The 23,232-nt window shown below is 45.3% G+C and overlaps 1 protein-coding gene across 1 annotated transcript in view; it reads left to right on the top strand.

The window, feature by feature from the left end:
• The first annotated feature begins 2,169 nt into the window (after positions 1 to 2,169).
• The window catches only part of ATP2C2 (ATPase secretory pathway Ca2+ transporting 2), a 28,523-nt gene continuing 7,460 nt past the window's right edge, over positions 2,170 to 23,232 (top strand). Inside the window, exons 1-17 of the mRNA XM_075039925.1 lie at positions 2,170 to 2,401; positions 9,029 to 9,139; positions 9,936 to 10,052; positions 11,841 to 11,930; positions 12,013 to 12,048; positions 12,141 to 12,202; positions 13,329 to 13,437; positions 13,518 to 13,667; positions 13,763 to 13,831; positions 14,884 to 14,959; positions 15,207 to 15,273; positions 16,552 to 16,676; positions 18,363 to 18,460; positions 19,194 to 19,295; positions 20,122 to 20,211; positions 21,624 to 21,725; positions 22,319 to 22,475. Of these exons, the coding sequence (XP_074896026.1) occupies positions 2,303 to 2,401; positions 9,029 to 9,139; positions 9,936 to 10,052; positions 11,841 to 11,930; positions 12,013 to 12,048; positions 12,141 to 12,202; positions 13,329 to 13,437; positions 13,518 to 13,667; positions 13,763 to 13,831; positions 14,884 to 14,959; positions 15,207 to 15,273; positions 16,552 to 16,676; positions 18,363 to 18,460; positions 19,194 to 19,295; positions 20,122 to 20,211; positions 21,624 to 21,725; positions 22,319 to 22,475 (1,660 nt within the window). The 5' untranslated portion in view covers positions 2,170 to 2,302. The remainder of the gene's footprint in view (positions 2,402 to 9,028; positions 9,140 to 9,935; positions 10,053 to 11,840; positions 11,931 to 12,012; positions 12,049 to 12,140; positions 12,203 to 13,328; positions 13,438 to 13,517; positions 13,668 to 13,762; positions 13,832 to 14,883; positions 14,960 to 15,206; positions 15,274 to 16,551; positions 16,677 to 18,362; positions 18,461 to 19,193; positions 19,296 to 20,121; positions 20,212 to 21,623; positions 21,726 to 22,318; positions 22,476 to 23,232) is intronic.

The following is a 23,232-nucleotide window of genomic DNA, read 5'->3' as shown; positions in this document are numbered from 1 at the left end:
CTCCTGTTTGTCTCGGTATTTTTGCCATACCCCTCAGCGGATCCTTCTCCCTCCCTCACCAAGGCTCCCTCCCTCCACGCCAACCCGGGATGGGGCATCTTGGCCCGTGTCCACATGGCATAGATTCTGGATTTTATTCTTCCCCGGATTGTGTACACAGCGCTGAGCTACATGTGTTTCCACAAGCAGCAGCTTTTTGCCAAGAGAAGGAAGTGAAATAAGGAAACCGTCAGCGAGAGCCTGTTGCTCAATTAGCCGTATTGTCAGCAGCGCTTGGCTAATGAGAGCCGCGCCTGGCTAATGAAAGCCGCGCTTGGCTAACGAGAACCGTGCTCGGGACCGCACATTCCACACCGCAGAGCCCCGAAGGATGCCCGGGCTGCCCACGGGCGGCAGGTCCCTTTGCCGTATGCCGGCTTCGGGGATGATGGGTGAGATTTGGGGATGAGAAAAGCAAGAACAAAACCAAGGAAATTTTTTTCCTACCTGCCTAGAGAGGGGGAAGATGGGTTTTGCCACTTTTCTACCAGAGACACGAGGAACAATTCGGTGTGATCCCAAGGCTATGACTACTACAAACACACTCAGGTGAACAGAAGAATGTATTTCCTTGCCAGGCAGTGCCTGCTTTGCCTTATCAGGACCACGGCAGAGCCAGCTGGCTGTGCTCCAGATCCTTACAAAAGCTACAGAAGGAGGGGGACCAGTTCAAAAGCATACGTGAGCTCAGAGATGTTCTGCCACCTAATTCCCATACATTTCGGTAAGGTCTAAATCTCTGTATACCTCTGGGAGCCTGGGTTGCCTTTGAGCCCTGGCTAAGCACCTTACCTAAACCCTGGGCAGGGCCTGGATGTGAGCTGCCTGAAAATCAGTGCCCAGCATTATCCCTGGATACTTTCCCATGGGAAGGAGGACTGTTGCAGCAACGCAGGAACTTCCTTCATCTGCCTGACGCATCCAGTTCAGGTCATTAAGAAAGCATTTCTCAATCGGGAGCCGAGAGAATTAGGAAGGCCCGGCTGCATTTTATGAGAGCCCGGCTATTTGCAGGGTGTTTCCCAATGGCTTTGTTTTCTCCTCAGTCTGAAAAGAAGCCCTCCCTCCACACCTCTTCGGTGGGACACGGTGTGTTTTCTGCTGGTGGGGTGTCCCACAGGGCTCATCAGCTTTTGCTAGAGCTGGTGGGACCTGGGAGATGCAAAGAGGCATCACTGAAATGCTTCATGGGAAAACACCGGTTTGATGGAAGTCGGCCAAGGTTTGGGTACCGTGGGCTGTCACGCAGGTGAGAGTCTGGGGTCTTGGCCCCATCGTGGTTGAGGTGTCACCACGTCCACTGCTCCAGCACTGTGAAGCTGGCACCTGGATGTCCTAGGAGAAAACTATTCTCCTGCAGAAAATTGCACATATGTTTTTCTCTGACAGGGAATGACTTTTATTCCCTCAATGCAGTTTTTACTGTCAAAGGAGGATCTTAATCTCATGGTTTACACCTTAGAGACAATTTAAGCCTAAGTGAATCCTGTGGTCATGATGCCTGGGGGAGGATGTAGGTGTCCTGGTGCAAACCAGAGCACGATGCTCCCTGACAGGCAGCTATAAATCTTCAGCAAGGATGTAGCTGGTTAACTTTAGCCACATGTTGAGATCCACCAGGAAAGCGCTCCCCTCTAGCAAATGAAAGACCGTGTTATTTTAATAAATGAGCATCACAAATTCACACATCATGCATTTATGCCCTCTCCCTGATGTAAATACTTATAAATACCGGCATTATGCTGACTGAAGTGTTTCTCAAGGAGGATTTCCCCAGCCTGGAAGTTTACAAACAGGCTCGGCAGTGTGTGTAACCTGTCTTGCCTCCGCACACAGCGGCCTCAGCAAAACAACTTCCCTATCTGCCTGCCCGAGATGCGGCGCCCGCCGACGCTCCTCCCGCAGCGATTTTTCAGAGGGCGGAGGAAAACGTCGAGCCACAAGACTTCAACCTGCTCTTCGAGTGCCGGCCGCGCACGCACGTAGGGCCACCTCACTCCTTTCTCAGCCGCCGTCCTAAACGCAGCCAGGCTTCCCCTGGCAGAGTTTTATGGGCGAAACACCCTGCGTGGCTGCTGGAAGGGTGCGCAGCCTCCCTCCGGCACCTGCGGCCGAAGGCGTGACTTGGCAGGGAAAGGTTGCCTCTCCCTGCCCGTAACCATAGCCCCGCGCTCGCAGGGGAATTGGAGCCGGCGGTGCAGGCGGCAGCGGGTGACACCGTCCCGGTGGCCCCCGGGGAGCTCCCCACCGCTGCGCAGCGAAGATGGGAGAAGGAGGTTTCGCCAAACTCTTCCAGAAAAAGTCGTTTTTCCGCTTCGCCCAGAAATATCAGCCCCTTGGAAGCGGCGAGCCAGAAGAGGAGGTGAGGTTTGCCTGTGCCTCTTGCCTGGACCTGCTGAAATAGTTTGTGTAATTGGGGTTAATTTTGTCTACTTTGCCTGCTTTGTCCCACCGGTAACTTGATATCACGGCCTCTGTACTCTCCTTTCTCTGTGCCGGAGTTGTTCTGTGTACAACAGGGGATGAGATTAATGATGTTTACCAGGCAGCCAGCTGAGATGGGGATACTTGTTTCTATGCGATGCTCCCAGGACGTATAGCTCAGGCCAAAGTCCTGGCCAGGAACATTATTCTCTGCACTTGAGGAGGTTCAAGATTAACAAAATGCGTAGGAGAGCGACTGCCGTGGGGCCGTGGGCACTGTGGGAGGCTTTCTGGAGCGCTCGCACGAAATCCAAACGCTGTCTCGGCAGAAGGGTAGATGAAGAGCGAGGCTAGCGCTGTCCCCAGCGGTACCACTGCCACCGGTGCCGGTCGCTGGTGGATGGGCTGTGACCCCTCGGGCTGTCCTCTGTGCTGTTGCTGCAGTCATTACTGGTAACGAATGGTTGAGAAGAGCTTTAGCTCAGACCTGCAGAGTCCACTTCAAAATAATGCTTTCTTTTCTTGAAAAATGCTGGTGCATGAGCATTGGTTTCCCCCTTCCAGCTTTCACTATCTCTTCTTGGTGCAGGTGGACCAAAGAGTGGGGGTTTAGGTGACGCATTTGCTGTTCTTGTTTTTTTGCCACAAAACCTTCAGGTCTGGGATTATTTTATTATCACGTTTGCTCAGCACAGGGATTTCCATTGCTCAAGCCCCATTTTTTTCTCCCACATGACAGATAGGTTGGGCACCCTCCCACGTAAACCCGATTTGTCTAATTCCTTCAGTATGTGGGGTGAGCCCTTAGTCCCATCCCAACAAGCACCATCCACACACTTTGAGATATTCATGTTCTTTTCTGTGACTAAGTTCTTTTCTCAGGTGTCATTTCAGCTAATCCTCTGCTCTCTTCTGAGTCTCGTCTTTCCAGTATGGGGGTTGGTTAGTGCTACAGGGAGAAGAAAATAAGACATTGAACTCTTACCATATGCACCCCGCAGTGTGTTGTGTGATGCTGCTCTACACTATTCGAGCATAGCTCAAAATCCCAGGAAAGGAAGATCTCGATGAGGTTACAGAAAGTATCTGTAATCTTGCCTTGATGGCAAGCTGAGATTTCTGATCGAACATAGGCAGAAGGCCACCAGCAATTAGTCTGACTAGTTCTTTGGCAGCACCATTTCTGCTGTGCCAAAATAAATAATGATACATATTTACTTCCAAATACAAACCCTTCTTGAATTTTAGCTCTAGTCCATGCGGTGTGATACATTTATAACAGGACAGGAGATGACCAGCATTTTGGCCCAGGCGTAGGAAATAGGCAGCAATGCGAAATGACAACAGGAATTTGAAAAATCAAGAACGTATTCTCGGGTTATGATTTAGGTTGGTAAATGACTCACATTTCCTCTAAGGCTGGTATTTTGCTTCTTTACTTGAAAATAGTTGCAGAGCACTTTCAATCTTATAGAACCTTAAGTATTTTGGTCAAAGGGTTGTCCTGGGCCTCAAAGATATGAGTCCAGGCGATCTGATGGGACTCAAGCCAGGATAAATACACAAATTGTGCGTTGTGAAGGAAAAGCCCCAGCACTGGTAACTGCGACGTGATGGCCAGCTCACAGGCTCTGGTGATGGTGTTATCCGGAGATGGCAGAACAGTTAACTTCTACATCAGAGCACAAACACAGCCTGTGTCTAGACTCTTCTGCATATGGTTAAAACCCCTTTTTTCTCCAGTGGCCCATTCAGAATCACAGGGAATTTTTGTGGTGCCGACTTACAGTTTATGAGAGCCCTGTGTTTCCCGCAGAAATCTGAAGACCATCCAAAGATTTTACTTCTGAGCATCCAAGTGTGTGTTCGTGTGTGTGTGCACACATGTGTGTGCGCGCATGCACAAGCACACGTCCCTGTGTGTGTCTGTGTATTTGAAAGGGAGAGAAAAACCCGTGCACTGCATGGGTCGCATCGCCTTTTCCCTTTGTAATACCATCCAGGGCAATCCGTCCATCTTTACGCCGTGGGGTGGCCTCCATTTCCACACACAGTGCCGCTGGGAGAAGAGTTCATCGTGGAGATCTACTGCCAACCCACTGGGGTCCTGCCGTGATTTAGGGGCTTTTTCTCTTGTTAGCTTTAGAAAGAGCTGGCTCCTACCCCAGGCGCATCCAGGTAGTAGATTTTGGAGCATTAAGATCTTCTTCAGAGTTTCTTCAGAGCTGCTAGAACTTTTCCTCTGCAATTGTTCCATTTCTCCTCACCAAAACCCCTTTTGATCCTTTCTCCCACGATACCTGATCCATTCGAGATTCAGTAGCCATGAGATGGAGTACGGCTATTTCCCAGCCCTGCCCGATATTCAGGGCTAAATCACTATTCCAGTTTGGTTCGAGGCTTTTTTCCATTTCAGGTTTCACACCAATGAACATTTATGTCATGGAGGGTTTCACAGGCTCCATATCCTCCTGGATATGCAGAGCATTCTTATCAGAACAGTTTTATTACCATGCAGGTACCTATTTTTTTATATGCCCTCAAAATAAAACTAAATAGTGTAGCCTTCCTTCTAGGGGAAAAAAAGGAGACCATGGGATTGCCTCTGCACAGCAGTGACACAGACTTCACTTGCACACACGTGTGTTTTCAGTCCCTTAGAGGCGTCAAGCCCAATTTCTCGCATCTGAAAAGCTTCCAGCAGGCAAGGAGTTAACTCCCTCCCTCCAGCTCCCACAGGTTTTTGGGCTGAGGGCTGCAGCACCTCCATCTCAGGAGACCTTACATACCAAGTTGCCTTAAATTTGGGGGTTTGAGGGTTTTTTGGGGCATGGGTGGGACTGGTTTGGGTGGGTGAGGAGAATTCTCAACTGGGGTCACTGTTGGCTGTGGAGCTGCAGTGACTGGGCTTTCCTGCAGGGATGGCAATGCCAGCTTTCCCCTCAAGGAGCTTTGTTTCAGATTAAAGGGAGCTGGAAGATTTTTTTTAATTAAAAATAAAAAAGAAGCCAGGTTTGAGCAGGAGCAAAAGAGCAGTGGGGGTGAGGGGAGTGGGGTGTGCAGCTGGGGGCAATGAGGCAGCGCTCATATACCCCTGGGGGCAACTTAAAATCCAGGGAATACTTTTAAAGCAGCTTTTCTGGAAAACCCTTGGCTTTTTAAACAATCAAAGAGTTTATTTTGAGGCTTATATCTGCAAGCAGGGAGACCAGAGGCTTTATTTCACCTAGAAAGTCTGCAATTCCGCGATAGACGTGCGATGGGGGAGCGAGAAATTGTGTACGAGAGGAGCTGAAACCACGGCGGGGGGGTGGGAAACGGCTGGGGGCTCCGATAAGGAAACCCGGCGAGGCAGCTCCTGGCTTTGCAGGGCTGTGGTTTGCTCTGGGTTGGTTTCTGCACGCTGCCTGCACCCCTGAAACACGGGTCCTTCGCCTGCCGCCTGCACCAAAAAAAGCAATGCAAAGGGCTTTTGTGGGAATGTTTGATTTAGTTACTGTATGGTTTTTTAAGTAAGGATGAAGAATATATGAGAAGAGGGTTTCTGTTTGATGTTTTAAAGGGCTTCTTGTTAGACTAAATAACCCAGCCCACTTTTGACCGGATTACGATATACTAGCTGGTCCAAAGTAATCTAAGATGGGGGAAAAGAATATGCAAAACCTCAGTAAAGGCAGATGCGGCGGTGGGGGAAATCCTGAGAACTGATCTTTTGGGCTGTTTGCCAGAGTATACAGAAAGGGCTACGTACTCTCCAGAAAGCCCCACGCTTTTTTCCTTCCCGCACGGGCTGCTCGGCGCAACAATTGATGGATTGTTTTAGGGCGAGGGATGCGGAGGCAGCGGCGCAGGTACCGGCAGCGCCGAGCACGCTCCGAGCTGCGTTGGGGCAGGCTGCTGCGAGGCTCCCAGCCACCAGCAGCTGCTCTTTACAGCCTCCAATATCTCCTGATCTTGCAAAGCAATAGATAAAGTAAAAATTTAATTATTTTTTTTTTACTTCTTCCTGCCCCGCCATATGGAGTCGTGCACTCTCATGCTTGAGTTACACCTAAAAGATAAAGGTTAAAAATGTAAATGGATAATGTTGATAGCCCACATCTGTTTTACAATGTAAATGGAAAAGAAAGTAATGCACAACAAGAGGTTAGTTTATAAAGGGGTTTGCTCAGGGCACTGCCTGGTGCCTAGCAGACATGGGGTGGGTGCGTTTAGGGGGTCTGCACCAGCAGCACTTTGGTGAAGAGGAGAGAGACAAGACTCCACTGATAGATTTCCAACTTGTGCATTGCTGGAGCTGTTTATCTGGTAGGAAAAGTTGTGTCAATTGGTCCAGGGGAAATCACTCACAGGTGTAAGCTAATCAATGCAAATTAACTCATCCCAATAAAGCTGTTCATTTCACAACAGCCCCTGGTTGTAAGGAGCATAGGGTTATAGAACAGAGCTAGCATTTCTATTGCTCTGTAGCCAGTTCTGGCTACGTATGACTTGGGCACGTCTATATGCTGCATGTTTTTGTCATTCGTTTCCTCCACACCTTTTTAAAGGTAAATATTAATGACAGAGCTGGGCCCAGGCTTCCCCTGCTGCCTCTGGAGACTGTAGGTATGTTACCCTCATGCCTGGGTCTCTTCCCATCCTCTAGCTCCTTTAATTAAAATTTAAACTCCTTTGAGGCAAGGTTGTACCTTGATACCTGCATGTGCCCTCGGCAGCACGGAGGAGCCTGTAGAAACTGCGTTAATCAAGTCAGCACAGTAATGAATGTAAGGTATGTTTCTATATGTGACAGCCTTGCATTTTCTTCCCAGTAAGTCCTTCCATCTCCTTAGATGCATGGGTGGCTTTCGGTCTTACAGGGTCTTGGAGTCAGCAAAGTTACCGTGAATGGATGAATTTGCATAGCGAGGATGCACAAGTAGGAATAAATCATCAGTTTTAAACATGGAAGGACTTTTTTGTCCTTTCTAGGGATGGCTGGTAAGGAAATCTTAAAATAAGGGTGTTGTCTGGTGCTAGTATGCCTCAAAACAGTGGAGAAATACTGCAGCTTCTTTGCGCAAAACATAGTCACCTGCGTGAGGGAAACATGGAAGCAGGAAAATCCTTGGAAATCTTGGGCAAATTGCAAGGGTTTCGGAAAGGCAGGTTGTTCCTGGGGCAAAATGGCTTTTAAACGAGCATTGCACAAACCAAGGGATCACAGCAAAATCTTCTGTGTTTCTGCGGGGAGCAGGTCAGTGCCAGGATCTCTCACGTCAGCAGCTGTACTGAGTCAGTAACCAGCGACAAAAAGGGGGCTGCAATGTATGGAAGTGGCAAAAGCCTTTTTAAGGAGCAGGGCTTAGAGCTGCTCCTATCTCACCTGCTATGAGCTCTCCAGAAGCCACAAGACAAAAACAGATTCCGTGTACCAGCACGAGCGAACAGCCAAAGAGATTTTTCTGCATTTATCTCGGGCTTTAGATTGCAAAACACTGGATGTTTCTAGAAACCTCCTGAATATTCATAGATGGGCTGATTCTCCAAATACCACTTTGGGCACCTCTGAAGGCCTCCAAACCTTTACTCGGGTGCTTCTATGAGCTGGACCTGAATGTTTCCCCCAGCAAACACCGCAGGGCAGTGGTAGCGGGGAGCTGGTGCCAAATTCTTCCCACCCTGCTGAGTGTGAGCTGGCCGTAGGGCTCAGCAATGCCAGGGGCTGAGCACCACGCTCTCTCGGGATCCCTCTCCTAGTGAACACGGGCTCTTGTGCTTTATGAATGAAGGTAAATAGAAATGGATTTTCCTGTCCCTCGGGAAGGATGAGATTTCTACCTCTCCGTACTTGCCCTGCAATAGCAGTTGCATCGCCCCCGTCAAGTGCCTGGCTGAGATTTCAGGGGACACTGCTGCTCTGGAAAGAACATTTTGGAAAAAGAGATGAGGGATCTTGAAAGGGAACAGAGGTCAGGGTGCTGAGCCCCCAGGCGCTGGGAGTTCTGTGCAGCCCTCGGGCTGCCTGGATGGGGCAGGCAGGGTTTGTCCTGCTTGGAGGCGTTTGCAGAGCTGTGGTGGAGGAAAACAGCTGTGGAGACGGGAAAGGAGACTTTTGCTTTCTCCTGTTGGCTCAGAGATTTTTCTCTCATGTGATTGCTGTTTGTTTGTTAGTCTTCAATGAGGGAAAATAGGTTTTTTTTCCTTGCTGTGAGCATTGAGTGTGCAGTGGGCTTTGAGACACTGGGACAGAAAAATGCTCAGCTCAGGCAGGATACCTGCAAACAGCAGAGCCCGGCGCGCTTTTCTAAGGCAGTGGTGTGGCTTTGTCTTTTTGGTAATCCAGTTCCTAATAGCCTTTCTTCCACTACAAGGATGTGCACCTGGCTTTGAGGCTGTAATGAGGATTAATTAGTGAATGGTATAAAGTGCTGTGATTTAGGAAGTGTTTTAGCTAACTATGAGGTCACGCAGCTGGCAAGGTGAGTGAAGGGAATGGGATTAAGGGAAGAAGCAGAGAGAAGCTGAAATGCTTTTATTAACTGTCCTCTCCCCTAACGATTGCTTTATCTCATTTACTCAGACCCATGAGGAGTGTGAGCTGAAAATAATTGAGCAGGAGAAGGAGGTGACAGTCCTGCCCCCGAAAGATGCGTGTAAATGCCATAAAGAAGACTTGGCAAAAGCTTTAAACGTAAGGGTTTTTACACGTTTGCCTGCTTGGGGTGGGGAGACCAGCCCTGGCAGGGATGTTTGCGGTGGCAGAACCAGCCGCTCTGTCCCGGCCCCGCTCGAGCTTCCCTGCGGCCACAGCACGGATGGAGCTGGAGGGATGGAGGGACACTGGGGGTCGGGAAGGAAACTCCAGTTACTTGGTCTGCATTGGGGTTTGGTCTTGGGAAAAGAAACAATCTGATGTTATAACTCACGTTTAACCCCATGTGTGAAAAATAGATGGAAGTTTAGAAAGGCTGAGTCCCCAATACCAGGGAAAGCTATAATGCTTAGCAGTGTTTTGGTGTCTAACCTTGCTTTTTTTTTTTTTAAATCCAGGCAAAATAGATCTTATTCCTGCTCCATTTGTTCTCTTTGAATCTTGTTAGGGTATTTTTATTTTGATTTTTTTTCTTTAAATGTAGAGTGAAACAAGAAATAAATTCTTCCCTTTACTATTTTAGATTTCTAATTCATCATCTATTATATGGTTTCTCACTTGTGGAAATATTTTTAATTAACTTGTGCTTACTTTATGGATTTCTGTGATGGTTCATGGTAAAGTTTTATAGATAACAAAAATAAATGCCTAAACAGAAAAACAGAGGATAGATATTTTTTTTGGGGGGGGGGGGGGACATGGACTGAAGCATGAACATCTTGCCCAGCCTACTTACAGGTTTTTAACATAACTTTGCCTTAAGAAATTTCCTATAACTATTCTACAATATGTAATGTTTGGTTTGTTGTTGTTTTTTTTTTAAATTTCCCTCTAGGTTGACTTACAAACTGGACTGCCTGAGTTTTCTGTGCTACAGCGCAGGTTAAAACATGGCTGGAATGAATTTTCAGTAGAGAATACAGAGCCGATATGGAAGAAATATCTAGACCAGGTAAGGATTTTCTGCACAAAAACCCCTGGCTGGGTTGGCCTGAGCATGTATCTACATTGAAATATTCAGGGTTTCTACTTCCACAGATTCAGCCATGGAACAGGCTGTGCCCCAGATACAGAAAGTGTCTGTTCCCCTGGGAAAGCCATTGTGAGATTCAGATGCGGGGTCATTTAATGTGAAGATAACATCTTAAAATAAAAATAAACCTTTTTATCTCCACGCAGCCCACAAATCAAAAACCATAGATCAGTGACCTGATTTCTGGAGTGTATTTATTCCCTTTAAAGCAAGTGATAAAATCATAAAGGTTTGAGGAAAACCAGTAGTAGCTGAAAGCTACTCTGATTTCAGTTACCCCAGTGAAGAAAAGCCCTAAACCTCCAGCAAAAGCAGAGGCAATCGTAGAGCTCAGGTGAGTGTTAGTGTCTATTAGGAATACATCAGTAACGTGCCATGCCCTGTGAAGATCCATGATTTCAAACCAGCTGCCCCAAAAAGCCAGGCAGAAGGTGGTATTTGCCATCTTTTTTTTTCCCCAGCAGAGTTATCCTTGAGTTTTGCTTTTATTAACTGGTTCTCATCTGTATTTAATGTACCTTTCACCTCTTCTTTAGAGCTTTTAACCAAACAAGAAAGGTCTTTTTTTGTGTGTGTTTATTTTCAGCCAGCAATTTGACTGGTTTTGTTCTTGCTTAGCTGGATCATGAAGATTTTAGTTGCTTTGAAAGACTGCATTTTTATTTCATGGGTTACCCCTTTTTTCCTGTGGGATCAGTATTCTTTAAGCACTTTGTAATCATCACTAAAGCTCTTCAAGGATTCTTTTATTCTTAATAAAAAGTGAGCTGGGGTTTTTTTCTGCTCATCCTTAACGAGTTGCTTCTCCTATGGGGACACCAAATGAACTCTTTAGTGCATCTCTGATCCTTCCACAAGCTGTCGGTCTCTCTGGAAGAGCTGCTTGCAGTCCCACACCATTCGCACCTCTGCACTTGAGCATCATCCCTCAGCAGACACTTGACGTGGCTTTTTGCAGCTGCAATTTTTGTAAAGCAGCCCCTTTGGCCCAGTCTTTCTAAAGAGGAGTGAAGGGGACTTTCACCTTTGGCTTCAGCAGGGAATAAATTTAAACCTTGGCTTTCCTGCCATGCATCACCACGTTCCTGTTACCCAAAACAGGCAGTCTTGTCTTAGCCCAACTTAACTCCCTTACCTCAATTCCCACATTAGCTAAACAGAGCTGTAACTTTCTCATGTAGGAGAAAAGTCCTTAAAATCTGTGCTTAAAAGCAAAAAAAAAAAGTAGGATCTGATTCCTGCAGTGCTGGGTACAGTGCAGAGTTTAGCAGATTAATTAAAGGAAAAAAAAAGAAGGAAAAAAAAAAAGAGGATTTTTGGTTTCAAATTCTAAAAAGACAATAAAGTTTTTGTTCATACCTATCGTGCCTCCAAGGAGCTCTTAGGGTCAACCCTGTGCTGTATGTCTGCAAAGGTGAGCCTTGCTTGTGCAAGCAGGGGAAAAGAGAGGAAACTCGTGGTTTTTTGGTGCGAGCCTTGTCCTGCTGGTCCCTGATGTCGTCCGTCTCCTGTACAGGTGCAGGATCTGGCATCAGGCTGACCACAGGCTGAGCACCCATTCTGTCTGGGCAGGGCGATGCTGCCATCATGAGCAAGGAGGGTCCCTGCAGCAAAACCGCGTGTTTAATCCTTTCTGATGAGATGCGAGACCAGCTCACCTTCAGCATCTCCACGTTTAATTTTATATTGCAATTTTATTTTTTTCAGTTTAAAAACCCCCTCATTCTTCTGTTGCTGGCTTCCGCTTTAGTAAGCGTCATCACGAAAGAATACGAGGACGCCGTGAGCATCGCCATGGTAGGTGGTACCTCTCCTGCAACCCAACCCTTCGCCCTCTGAAGCTGCTGTGCCCACGCCTGTAATGCCTCTTTGTTCGCAGGCCGTGCTCATCGTCGTCACCGTGGCCTTCATCCAGGTACGTCAGCCAGAGCTTGGCTCTGCAGCCGGGGCCGTCACGAGCGAGCCCTCTTGTGTAACTTGGCTTTCTTCTCCTTTCTCATTTAAAAGGAATATCGCTCAGAAAAATCGCTGGAAGAACTTAACAAGCTGGTACCCCCCGAGTGCAACTGGTGAGGCATGCCTGCTTCAGTGGGTTTTAGCAGGGTTTGGGTTATGAGGGAAGAACTGATCGGTGAAGAAAATTGCTTCAGGGTGTCATGCACGTAATGAGAACCCTGTCTCTGGAGGGATAGCACCGTGTGTGGGTGCAGCTAAAAGGGGATCAAATAATTCTGATTTTTAAAGTAGGCACCTGCTGGAATTTAATAAATGCTGAGAGCCAGCAGGGTCCCAGAAATGTCCCACCCTGCACGACGATCCCTGCAGCCTCTTGCGTGTCGCTGACTCCCTGTGCAGGAAAAACCTCCCCTCTATAATTTTTTGGCTTTAGCGTAGTTTTTGCCCAAGAGATTGGCACAAAACGGCTTATAGGTGGAGGTTTCCTTGTCCACGCCTGCCCTTTGCTGTATGCACGGGCACACCGGGCGTTTCGGTGCAGGTTGGGCACAGGTGAGCGCGGCCACGGCATTGCCCATGGAGCAGTGGTAGGGTGTACCAGAGACTGCTTTGATGTTCGGTATCAGTGCTTTAGAATATAGAAAACACTTCTATTTATGTCTTTCCAAATCGGTTTTGTCACGGCCAACGTAAATAAGCTGTGAGGCTCAGAGAAACCTTGCACTGCAAAAGCAGCGTGGGGTTTTCTTCTAGTCCAAAGTTCACCCAGGTCTGGATCTTATAAATGCTGCTGTTTGTTCTTTATTTATGATATGATACCATAAGCATCTAACCACTTGAAAGGCTGTACTTTTAATACAACATTGAAATGCCAGTGGTAATTCTAGCTTTAAAAAGCTTCTTTTTAGGTTAAAGAATCTGCATTTCATTATTTAAAGCATGAGCCACAGGAAAGCATATCATCTTGACACTATCTCCCTTATAAGTACTGTTTAAGTCACTTATTGCTGAAATGCAAGTCTTCCATAACCTGCCCACCAGTTTGTGAATTAAATCTGGGCCCAAACAGAACATAATCATCTCTCCTCATCGTCATGAAGATTTTATGTTCTTATATACATTGGAAGCTCTTTGGGGCAGGGCTCTTGCTTTCTTGCCAGTCACGTTCCCAAGCCTGCAGAAGGAATAAAAACCTCACAGCTTGGTTTCCTTTCTTCTTTTTCCATTTGTCTCGTGTAGCCTAAGGGAAGGAAAACTGCAGCATCTTCTAGCGCGAGAGCTCGTGCCTGGAGATATCGTCTATCTGTCTGTTGGCGACAGGGTTCCTGCAGACCTCAGGCTGATAGAGGTAAATACAGCTACACGTACGAGAGCCTGTTTTGGAAATTTCTTGTCTTAACAGCACCAGAAATGTGCCTTTTTAATTAGGTTACAGATCTGCTGGTGGATGAATCCAGTTTTACTGGAGAAGCTGAGCCTTGCAACAAGACTGATGGTGTCTTACTGGAAGCCGGGGACATAACCACACTGAGCAATATTGTTTTCATGGGGACCCTTGTGCGATACGGGAAGGGAAAAGTGAGTCCTGTCATCTTCAATCTTTTCCTTGGCATTAGTTACAGAATGTCTAGATTTTGTTTTCATCTCTTCTCCCTTTTTTCCTTTTTTTTCAGGGCGTAGTTATTGGGACGGGTGAAAATTCACAGTTTGGAGAGGTGTTCAAAATGATGCAAGCTGAAGAGGTAAAGAAATCTATGTCTGTGGAAATGGTGGATGACCTGGATGAAAGTCTGTGAGCAGGAGTGGTCCGAAGAGTTAATGCACTGGGTCCATTTTGGTTTCTGCTACAAAATGCCTGGGTGACTGAGGGACACCAAAGTGTTGTATCCAAAAAAGGTTATAAGCAGGATTTAGGCTTCTAAATCCAGACTTGATATGTAGCTTGTATCTAACCTTGTAGTCACCTAAACCTCACAGTTTCTTCTTTTTTTATTTCACACACACACTTTCCACTAGGTATATAGATTTTTTTTTACTTCTACACATGCCAAAATTTCATGGGTCAGATCTCTGAACTAACACAGATGAGGGTCTAGAAACGAGTTAAGTCTTGATCAATTGACGCAAGAAATCACAGGACAGCAGAAGCAGCCACTATGCGAGATGCTGTGATGCATCTGCAGTGCTGCTGCAGATCTGTGATGCTCTGCAGTGCTTAAAAGTGCTGTTGCAGGAGCTCGGATCTGGTACCTTCCTTGGCCTGAAACTCGGACCTCCCAAACCCTACCACCTCCCAGGGTCCCTCCTACGTGTCAGCTTGAGCTGGCTCGGTGGAGGAGAAGGGTCTGCTCAGCTCTGCCAGGTCACAGACAGACTGACCCTGGTCTAGAGAGGAGAGCCCAGACCATCAGGATGGGGGGTCCCAGGCTTTTATCCTTTTCCCAGAGGCTTTGCACACATGTTATCCAGACGTGGACTCAATCACTAAGGTCCTTTCCAGATTTAGCCCTTAGTCTGCCTCCCCAGCTGTAAACAAATATAATTCATCTCTTCTCTCACTTTTTTTGCCTGTCTCGAGTGCATTGAGGCAGAAAGTCTCTCCCTGTGGGTTGCTCTGTGCCCAGCAGACCCCGTTGGGGGTTTGGGGTGGGAAAGCTCTAGGGTGTATCAGGCAGCTGTGGGGACCACGGTAATGATACCCAGGACTGTGGGGGTCAGTCGTTCTGGGCTGACCATCATCTTCTCGTTTCACCATACCAAGCAAAGAAAACCAGCTATTCTCTAATGTTTCCAGACTCCCAAAACACCTCTCCAGAAAAACATGGACAGACTGGGGAAGCAACTCACTCTTTTCTCCTTTGGCATAATCGGTGAGTCGGATGCGATGCTCGTACTTGCATGGTCAGGTGTGAAAGCCCTCTGTGCTCCGGGGCTGCTTTCTCCAAAAGTACTTGTTGATGTGGGTTACCTGGACTTTGGGGGTTCAAGCAGAGACACCTCTGAAGGGAGAGATTTGGGGGCCTCATTGCATATTCAGTTCTCCAACAACAGCTAAAGCAGGTTAGAGATTTATGAATTTCTTGATGTCTTTTAATCGGATGGTTTTCCCCCCACCAGGTTTAATAATGCTCATTGGCTGGTTACAAGGGAAGCATCTCCTCAGCATGTTCACAATTGGAGTTAGGTGAGGACTGGAGACCACCTTTCTCTTTGATTTCTAATGAAACATGTCCCAGGGAATTCCCTGTTCAAAACAATGGACGTTTCACAAAAGGGAACTTGAGTAAGACCCTTCATAAATACGTATTGATCTTGCACTGGTGAAATTAATGTGAGCTTTACAACCATTTAAGAGGAAAAAAAAAAAAAAACCCAAACACCAAGTTTGAGGGTTTATTTAATTTTGGAATTTGGTATTTTGAAAATCTTTGCTGGCATTTCCACTTCATCCAGCTGTGAATGTCCTTTCCTATCTGTTCTATGAATTTAATGGGAGTGTAGCAACAGCAAATATTATTCTTTGCTGTTCTTACTGGATTTACGTCTAAAGATAGGAATGCACATTTTATGTGGCATAAAAAGCAGTCACAACCTCTTAATCAAACATAATAAACCATGTGGTTTTAGTAGTACCCATAAAACCTGTTGTTTGGTGTTGTCATGGCTCTAAAATCAATCCTTCTTAAAAAAAAAAAAAAGGAACTTTTTTATATGGAAATAAGAACAAAACCACAGCTGAGGAGATAACAGAGAAGCCAAGCTGGCTTGGTGCCCACCTTCCTGTCTCCTCGGTGAATGTAGTGGCAAAGAAAAGTGGTTAAGCCTGAGTTTTGGAGACCAGCCTATGGTTTCAAAAGTCCTCTTTGATTACTTCTTGCACATACCTAGAAGTGTTCAGAGTTACTCAAGGAATAAATAAGGGACAGAAGCAGACTGTGTCTGGATTTTTCTAGCATGTCAGGTGTTGCAGGTTTTGACATTGCACCGATTCAGTGTGTGCGGCATGGGGACGTCTGGGGAACTCGTCCTGTCCCACCACAGCTCGTACCCACGTGTAAGAGAGGTGATGAGGGGCTGCGTGTGGCCAGGAGCCAGTAGCTAATGTGTGAGCCGGGGTGCCAAGGAATATTCAACTTCCACCCTCAGAAAGTTAAACAAATGAAATGAAATCCAACCCCTAAATCCCTACTTAGCCAGAAACTAATGCTCTATGGCAATGTAAAGAAGAAAAGTAATTGTTCTGTCAAAATCTTCCAGAAAAAGGTTGAGGAGTTGGATAAATGTCCCACTTTTGTATTTACAGTGTGCCAGGAGTCCCAGTAGTTAGCCCTGAGTGTTCCTGTTCAGATATGCACATATAAGTAGGAAAACTCACCCCATGGCAATGTCCCTTCGGCACGTTTTGGTCGGTACTCGTAGTTTGACCCCTGTGTTGAAGCTGTTGTGTCTCTGCTGTCCCCAGCCTGGCGGTGGCTGCCATTCCAGAGGGTCTTCCCATCGTGGTCACCGTTACCCTGGTGCTGGGTGTTCTCCGGATGGCCAAGAAAAGGGTGATTGTGAAGAAGCTGCCCATAGTAGAAACCTTAGGTAAGGCCAAAAAGGGGCCACACAGCTTGGTAGTCTGCTAGGCTTCAAAATCTGAACTGAATAGCAATGGGCTGGCCAAGTAAGCCTTGGTTTGATTTTAAAAAAAAAAAAAAAAATTGGAATATGTGTACTGTGTGGCCATCTCCCTGATATGTAAAGAGTCATGGAAAATGGGGACAGAGAGAAAGAGAGAACCTTGAGAAGGAGTCCAGCCCATCCTCACAACTGTGGGGCAGAATGAACCATAATGAAATTATTCTTCCACCTCCCCTTGTCTTCAAATTGGCCCTTACTCCCAGGTCACTGTATTCCAGGCTTTGCTACTCTAACCTTGGTCAGTATGGCAGTTATATGAAGGAGAAGATACATTGTGTATTTAGTAGCACTCATTAAAAAGTACACTAAATGCCAAGCCTGGCCCGTGCAGTCACAGATACCTGCTGCACAGCCAGATCCTTCAGCTAAAATCTGTCTTCCTTGGAAATGCTGCTGTTGTTTGAACTGCCCTTGTTTGTTCTGCAGTTAAGGAATCTTATCACCCTTATTTTATTGTATTTGCCCTGACCCAGGACATCTGAAATAGCCTTATCTCATGAAAAATTTCGTTCTGGTAGGGCTGCGCCCAAATAGGTGTAACTGCCAGATAGCCAGGTACTCTGCAACACAGTCTAAGCACAGCAAAAACTGTACTCTGCGCATGTTAATTGTGCTGTGTCTGTTAAACTTCTGAAAAGGAGAAAAATAATCCTTCTTTATCCGATTCTTTAATTGTCAATAACTAAAAATAACATATTGATGGTGGTCACTTTGCTCTGTGCTAATCCTTCTAAATTGCAATTAATTTACTGCAGCCCAATCTGCTTTATTCTCTCCAGGTTTTTACCTGGTGGTCATCATGCTCATGGGCTCTGTGCCTAAGCAGCGTGATCACCTCCAGAGCCAGGGAAAATATTCAGACTTAGAAGGGTGCTGGAGCCTGATTCTTTTTTGCATTAAAGTAATTTTTCCCCTTCTTGGGAGTGGAAACTAGCCTGAATGTGGTGACTCTGCTAATCCACTCCTTTGCTGTATTGTGGTATAAACGGGCCCTGGAAGAAATGTGCTTTACTGAGGCAGGATTGTCACAGAGCAGAGCACGAGTGGGGCAGCTCCTGCTCTTGGCTGTGGATTTTTAAGTATTTTTTGTAACATTCTTTAACACACACATACCCTTGCAATCCTGTGGTTGGGCAGGGAAGGGCTGTTATTCCTGATTTAGAGAAGCAAGGGTTAAATGGCCCATCTGAGGAAGCATGTGGCAGAGAGGGAATTTGATATGCCTTTTCAGAATATAACAGCTGTTCTGTTGTGTGATATTGCAGCTCAGAAACATTGATCAATTCCCTGGAGATCAGGCCCTTCTCCAACTGCCCACCATACGATGCTCAAGACAATGTGGCCCTCTTCAGATGTCTCCTACCATATCTCACATCCAAATTATGTGTGTGATACCCTGACATGCACTCAGATCCTTTCCTTACAACACCCTGTTAGGAAACTCACCCATTTCTTGCTATTTTTTTCCCTTTTCTCACCGGTGCAGTTTGAGTAACGTTAGGGAAACCTGTTCTCCCTCTTCTGGGGCCCTGAATCTCGTGGTTCAGTTGCATTATTTATTAGGTCTGATTAAAAACTTTCCTGCATCAGGTTGCTGCAACGTCATCTGCTCAGATAAGACAGGGACTCTGACGGCCAACGAGATGACGGTGACTCGGCTCGTGACCTCGGATGGGTTCCAGGCAGAGGTATGGCCAAGGCAGTAATACAGACCACCCTGCTCAAGCTCAGCAGGGCCAATTTGCTTTTAGTTCAATTAGGCCCAAATGAGGGATGTTGAGTCAGTCCCAAGCCAAGCAGTTCCTTGCACATCACTGGTTCTGTTGAAGAGAAGAGACTTTTGTGGTGCTGGAGACAGGTAGAGGTGGGGCTGAGCGTACAAAATCTGCTCAGATGCCGTAAAAAAAGATATTCATTGACAACATTTGCTGTTCTTCGCAATTATTGTAAATACCGAAACCTGCCACTGACCCTTGCAGACCCATCTTCTGTGGGAATATTTATTACACGAGTGACCTGATCCTTCCACTTGGTTCATTTACCTGTGTGCAAAGTGGGTAAAAAATCCAGGCATGCAATATGTAAGGCAGTGGACACACAGACCAGTCATCAGTAGGGTAAAACCAGTGAACCCACCGCTACCAAAGGGCTGGATCTCTCAACTGAGCTGCAAGAGACTTCTGAACTCGTGGTGAGCAAGTTCCATATAAGACAAGCTGATTCTTTTTGTTCCTGTACAGCTATTGTAATATTATACCTTCACTATTTGCAGCCTTTCCTATAAGCATTGATTTGAGCTAGAAAGAATAATCCCAGCACGCCTTCAAAATGAAAAATTTGCTCGAGTGCCCCCCATTGTATAAAGATGTAGTATAGTCCTGCCTGGCACTGGGAAATTTGCTTTTTCTGTCTCTTCCTCAGGTCAGTGGGGTGGGCTACAGTGGAGAAGGAGACGTTTATCTTCTGCCATCAAAGGAGGTTCTTAAACAATTTTCCAATGTCTCAGTTGGAAAACTAGTAGAGGTAAGTATAAATTATCAACCAGCTTGTCCTATTTATATTCAATTTTCATTTGTGCAGATCCCTTTGGGTAATTAGTGTGAAAAAAAGCTACTTTTATCACTCTAAAATGAATTGTCTTGCTAGAGCATTCTCAAGGAAAGGCTCTGAGTAATTGTGATATAATACCTGAAGCTTATAGGTGAAAGGTAGTAAAGGTAGAATAAGATACATAGGGAGACACTAGAGTCATCAGCTTAAAGTGTCAATGACATTTTGGATAAAAATACAATTCTTGCAGAGGAGACACTGATTAATTTTACCACATTCAGGTTTTTAATGTGGACAGATTCTAGACTTTAGCTAGCTACATACTCAATTTATAAATGTATTGTGATTGTCTCTGGCTTTCCTGTTAGCATTAAGTAAAATCTTGCACATTCAGTTGTAGGCTAAAGCGGAGTATTTGGGTAGTGAGATGATCTGAGCTGGAATCTCAAATGGAGATTAGGTCTTATTTTATCTATACTGCAAGTTAGAATCAATAGTTGGAGAGGCTAAGTTCTAATTTTCATGATTTATCAAGCTCGTTAGATATATATCATGTTTTGCTTGATGTTAATTTATCCAAAACGTAATATTTTACCAAATATTGATGTATCCTATGGATTAAGCAGGTTTAGACAGCATAAGAGCTGATTTCAAGAGATGCTGCTATGGGGAATAGCACATCTTTTGGGATGTGGCTGCCTTCATTCTCCAATCTTTCACTATTTCATTTTAAAAGATGAAAAAGCTATGAATTTAGTTATGAAAAAAATAAACCATCTAAATATGTCCCTTCCTCTAGGCTGGCTGTGTAGTCAATAATGCTATTATCAGGAAAAATAGTGTGATCGGACAGCCCACAGAAGGAGCTCTCATTGCCCTTGCAATGAAGGTAAGATTGTTAAGATTTAAAATTTTCCAGAAATTTAAAAAAAAAAAAGCTGGAATTGTTAGGTCTGACAGGAGTGATCAGACTTCTTTACAGTCCCCAGACTGGTTTTAGTCTTTCCTTGTCTCTTCTCCCCAAGGTCATAGATGTACACCTCTCCCATGTAAGCCTCTTGTCACGGACAAACACTTTCCTTGAGCTTCTGTGCTAACAGCAAGAATTGTTTTGCTTGGTTAATCTCTGCAATTACGCTCTATAATGGATTTCTTTCAGGCTCAGGATGGACTATGTTTTTTATAGTTTCTGCACATGTCGATTAAGAGTTCGGGAGGAAGACAAGAGAGTGAAAAATGAGCAAGAACAGGCCATACTAGAAAGCATGGCAGAGGCTCATCCTCGATTTGGGTCATCTGCTAGCTTTTACTTTTTTTCTAGTTGTGATTATGTAAAACAAGATTTTTTTAATGCATATTGCATTCATGATCACAGGCAGAGGGCTGTAAAATGCCTCAAGGTATCATCTAACCAGCATTACGCAGCCTGTGGTCCACAGACCTCAGGTGGGCTGTAAAGCACAGAAGGTGCCTGATGAAACGATGCACCTGCAAACATCTGTTCCTACCTCCTATTTTGCAAACTTGTAACTCTAACAGGGAAACCATGATTTGTCATTTGCAAAACAGACATTTTATTTCCTTAAACGCTAAATTAAAATATTCCTTCTGCTCTGCCATTCAGTAGCCAAGCAATAGCAGAACATGAGAGAGGTTGTCTCTTCTGTTTTTTTTTTTTAATTTTTTGGTTTAGTGGGAGCTGGAGGAGAGAGAGATTGGAAGCTACTTCTGACAGCTACCACTTCACCTAGAGCACCCACGTGTGCTGCTAAAGCAAGCGTGTATTGATTTGGACCGTCTTACTTCATAGCTGAAGGGTCTTTTGAGTTTAATTCATTAGGAAATAATTTGAAGCCACATCCACGCTTGACCACTCAGTTATTTGAAATTTTCCTTTTTCTTCCAAGTAGGGTGGCTGGGAAATAACCGAAGTGGGGGAGCCTGAGCTTGGGCTGGAAGAAATCTGCTCTGCCCATTTTTTTGCCATAGATGTAGGGAAAGGACTTGAGCCTCCTCTGACCCAAAGCCCCACCGAGACAGCAGTGCAGCTCCCTAGTTCTTGCAAAAGTCAACAGGGATCGAGCTTCAACCTCCAGTTTAATTTATCCTATGTCAGGCACCAAAAGGAGAAGATGGGTTTGAAATATGAGTTTTACTCGCCCCACGCATTCTCTTGAGCTCTGTGGTATATGAGTGCCTGGAAGTACACAGTCAACGGTCAATGCCTGTAATATGGAAAATATACACAAGCTTTGGCATTATTCAGCATTACAGTGCTCTTTTTGTTTTACCTTACTTTAGATGGAATTAGCTGACATAAAAGATATTTATGTAAGAAAGAAGGAAATTCCATTTAGCTCTGAACAAAAGTGGATGGCTGTGAAATGCACACTGAAAAATCAGGTAAAGCAAACAGTGGTGTTGGCTGGTTTCGTGTTTCTAATTGTGCACCTCAACAATGGGCGTGAAATGGTATCTCTTTAGCAAATGTTTTCAGAAGTTAACTATGTCAGGAGAAAACCGAACAAACCTCAAAATTCCCAACTTGGGTGTAATTTTAGCTTGTAAAGCTGTGTTTGAATGGGAGAAGACAATACTTTTCATATAGTGGTTTGAGTAGGAAAACAAAAGCTTTTCAGAGACAACTGACAGGGGAATAAAGATACGATGTCTGGCAGAAAATGTTGGCCATTTTTCCCTTACCGGGTTAAGGAGCTCCTTTTGGCTGATACTGTACTTTGGTTTAAAAACTTACCAACCTTTTCATTACCATTCTGTCTGTGATGGCTGAATGTGAAAAATGTCTAGCGCAAAAATATCACGTGCAAAATACATGCACCTGGGCATTTTACAAAACAGGTAAAAGAGCAAACAAAAGATCTTTTTTACCTAGGATGTAAAGCCTTATGCATTACCAGTATTTTTAAAATGTGTTCTTTTCTTTTTTCTTTTTTTTTTTTTTTTTTGATAAAGTATATTATCTCCTTACTTTAAAGGATCAGGAAGATATTTACTTTATGAAAGGAGCATTTGAAGAAGTTATTCAATATTGCACTCTGTATAACAGCAGCGGCATCTCATTATCACTCACACCCCAGCAGAAAGCTTTCTACCAGCAGGAAGAAAAACGAATGGGCTCCTCCGGTCTACGGGGTCAGTCATTACTGTCTATGTCCCTTACGCTTACAGGTTATCATGCCCTAATGCTTTCCTGCTCTGTTTTGGTTAGGATGAACAGACGCCCAGTCCTTAGCATCACTTGCATGATCTCTTCATAATACTTGTCAGAGTTTGCCGAGGGCCGTGTCTTAGGTCTGCTAGCTGCTTGCTTTCCACTAATCTTTTCTTGTTGGGTTTAAATTAGCGAGAGTGAAAGGAGCTGAAAATAAGCACTGGAAATGGTGAATGTTTTTCTTCCATGAGTGTTGTGATTGCCTGGGATACGGCCTGAACGCTGCATTGAAAAGCTTTGTGCTGAACCTGATCTAAGCGCTTCTCTGCCAAGTTTTGCTTTTGGAGAAGCTGTTTCAAGAGCAACAAAAAGCAACTTTGAAAGGGGTTCCAAACACGGATTTGGGCACTGAGATTTTTATTTGAAGTTTGGTTCAATTCTTTATTAGGACCAAATCTAACGATCTCCTTTTGATCCTGACTGCGTGTCAGTGCGCAGCCCACAGAAGTTTTTATACACGCGTCGTTCCCTTCATCACTAGAAACATCCTTTCAGAAATGTCTTAGGCTTTCACACAATAACAAAGACACCATCTCCTGTGCACGTTCCCAGGTTGTAAGGAGATGAGAACAAGTCTTGGCAGCCGGGTTTGGAAGGTGGTGTAGTTAATGTACATATTCTCCAGCCCTGTGTCTTGTGGTTAGTAACTCATGTAAGGAGCTTGCTTTACAATATCTG

The sequence above is a fragment of the Buteo buteo genome, chromosome 11, assembly GCF_964188355.1.
Source record: "Buteo buteo chromosome 11, bButBut1.hap1.1, whole genome shotgun sequence".
Lineage (NCBI taxonomy): Eukaryota > Metazoa > Chordata > Aves > Accipitriformes > Accipitridae > Buteo > Buteo buteo.
Note: the sequence above shows the minus strand (reverse complement) of the source record. Positions and strands in the feature narration are given on the sequence as shown.